The sequence below is a fragment of the Cariama cristata genome, unplaced genomic scaffold (genome assembly GCF_000690535.1).
Source record: "Cariama cristata isolate BGI_N322 unplaced genomic scaffold, ASM69053v1 scaffold19211, whole genome shotgun sequence".
Lineage (NCBI taxonomy): Eukaryota > Metazoa > Chordata > Aves > Cariamiformes > Cariamidae > Cariama > Cariama cristata.
In genome coordinates, this window is record NW_009598926.1 from 7466 (window position 1) to 9206 (window position 1741).

At 63.8% G+C, this 1741-nt stretch overlaps 1 protein-coding gene across 1 annotated transcript in view; it reads right to left on the reverse strand.

Annotated features, from left to right (window-relative positions):
* The window catches only part of GLB1L (galactosidase, beta 1-like), a gene marked incomplete at its 5' end in the record, with an annotated part of 2372 nt that extends 636 nt beyond the window's left edge, over nucleotides 1-1736 (reverse strand). The window contains 6 exons of the mRNA XM_009709504.1: nucleotides 222-353; nucleotides 649-762; nucleotides 900-989; nucleotides 1066-1140; nucleotides 1280-1398; nucleotides 1700-1736. Of these exons, the coding sequence (XP_009707806.1) occupies nucleotides 222-353; nucleotides 649-762; nucleotides 900-989; nucleotides 1066-1140; nucleotides 1280-1398; nucleotides 1700-1736 (567 nt within the window). The remainder of the gene's footprint in view (nucleotides 1-221; nucleotides 354-648; nucleotides 763-899; nucleotides 990-1065; nucleotides 1141-1279; nucleotides 1399-1699) is intronic.
* Between the last annotated feature and the right edge of the window lie 5 nt (nucleotides 1737-1741).

The following is a 1741-nucleotide window of genomic DNA, read 5'->3' on the forward strand; positions in this document are numbered from 1 at the left end:
CCTGGCCTGCCATGGCAGCTGAAATGGAGAAAGGGGTGCTGATCTCCCAGCCTTACCTTGGTCCTGGCAGGTTTGCCAGGGGATGGTGTGAGATTAACCGGGGAGCAGGTCTTGGGGTGGCCCCACCATGGCTGGGGTCTGTTGCGGGGGCAGGAGAGGGAGTTTGGCCACATGGGTGGCCAGGCCATCCCCTCCAGAGCCCTAAGACCTTTTCCACTCACCTTGAAGTCACTGATGTTGGCCCCGAAGCTGATCCTGCCCATGTTCTCCAGGAGCACGTCCAGGGTGTCCCCTGCCCTGCCCGTCACACGCAGCGTTGTCTGCCCATCCCGCTCCAGCGTCCCCCAGTGCTCCTGCAGCCACAGAGCCAGTGCTGCCGCTCCATGCCCAGATCCCACCACCCCGAACGCTGCCAGCAGCCTGCCCGTGTAGCATCCTGCTGCCTGCCCCCGCCACAGCCAGCCCAGGGCTGCCCTCCACCTCCAAAGGAGGCAAATTTGGGCCAGAGGGCTACCCCACAAGGGCTCAGTGTGACTCTTGGCATCTTGGCTGTCCCCGAGACCCTGGCGTGGCACAGCCCCACTGCTGGCAGGTCCCACAGCCTTCCCGAGCGCTGGGTCAGGGATGGGTGTGCTCCCACAGCCTCACCTTCTGCAGCATCACGTAGCCACGGTCGCAGATGCTGTGGGGGGCAGCGCCCAGCGTGGCTGGGTCCAGGAGGTCCCGGGGCAGGTGTGTGCGGTACAGCACAAAGCCATGGGGCTGCAGGATGCAGTGGAGCAGCACAGAAAGGGAAACGGGGCTGGAGACAAGCTCTTCTCCTCCACCCAGAGCCAGGGCAGGGCAGACAAGCCCAGGAGCATCTCATCCAGTGTCTCCCACTGCACCCAGCCCCTCACCTGCTTTATGGCCTCAAAGGTGAGGGGGAACTGGCTCTGGATGGGCCCGGAGGGGCACAGCACATCCAAGACATCCAGGAGGTCAGCATACTGCAGAGAGGGATGGGTGCTGGGCAGCCGGGCAGTGCCAGGCAGGGACAGCACAGCCCTCGAGGCAGGCACTCACCTTCCGCAGGGCCACCCAGCCATAGGCATACTTGGGAGTGGCGGGTGGCATCGGACCAACTGGCAGGGTCTGGAACTGAACACCAAACTGTCAGCTGCCCCTGGGGCAAGCAGGGAGATGTCCCCTGCCCTGCCAGGACCCACTGTGTCCCACTCTTCCCTGGCACAGGCAGAGGTGCTCAGTACTGTCCCCCTCCTCCTGCCTGGCTCAGTACCTTGCTGATGACCGTGCGAATGGCAAACAGCTTCTCAGTGGGGTCTCCCGCCTCTGAGAGTGGGGCATCATAGTCGTAGCTGGTGGTCACTGGTTTGTACTGGTCCTTAAAGTCAGCACCTGGCCGGGGAAGCAATGGGAGCTGGAGGAAGGGGCTCTGGCAGAGCCCAGGGCATGGAACCCAGCCCCAAGCAGGCTGCAATGCAACAGGGGACGCATGACCCTGAACTGGGAGCCCCTGCCTGGGGACAAAAGGAGTCCCCAGGGCGTGACAAGCTTGGGTTCAGGGGCCCTTTGCTATGTGTCAGCCTGCCCCGTGGGACGGAACAGGAGCCTGAAGCAGGCTCCTCAAGGATGGCCAAGGAAAGCCCCCCACAGCCCCACGGTGTTCTCCCCCTCCCCAGGGCAGGGCCCTACTCACCACTCCAGTAGGCGAAGTTCGTCCCCCCATGGAACATGTACC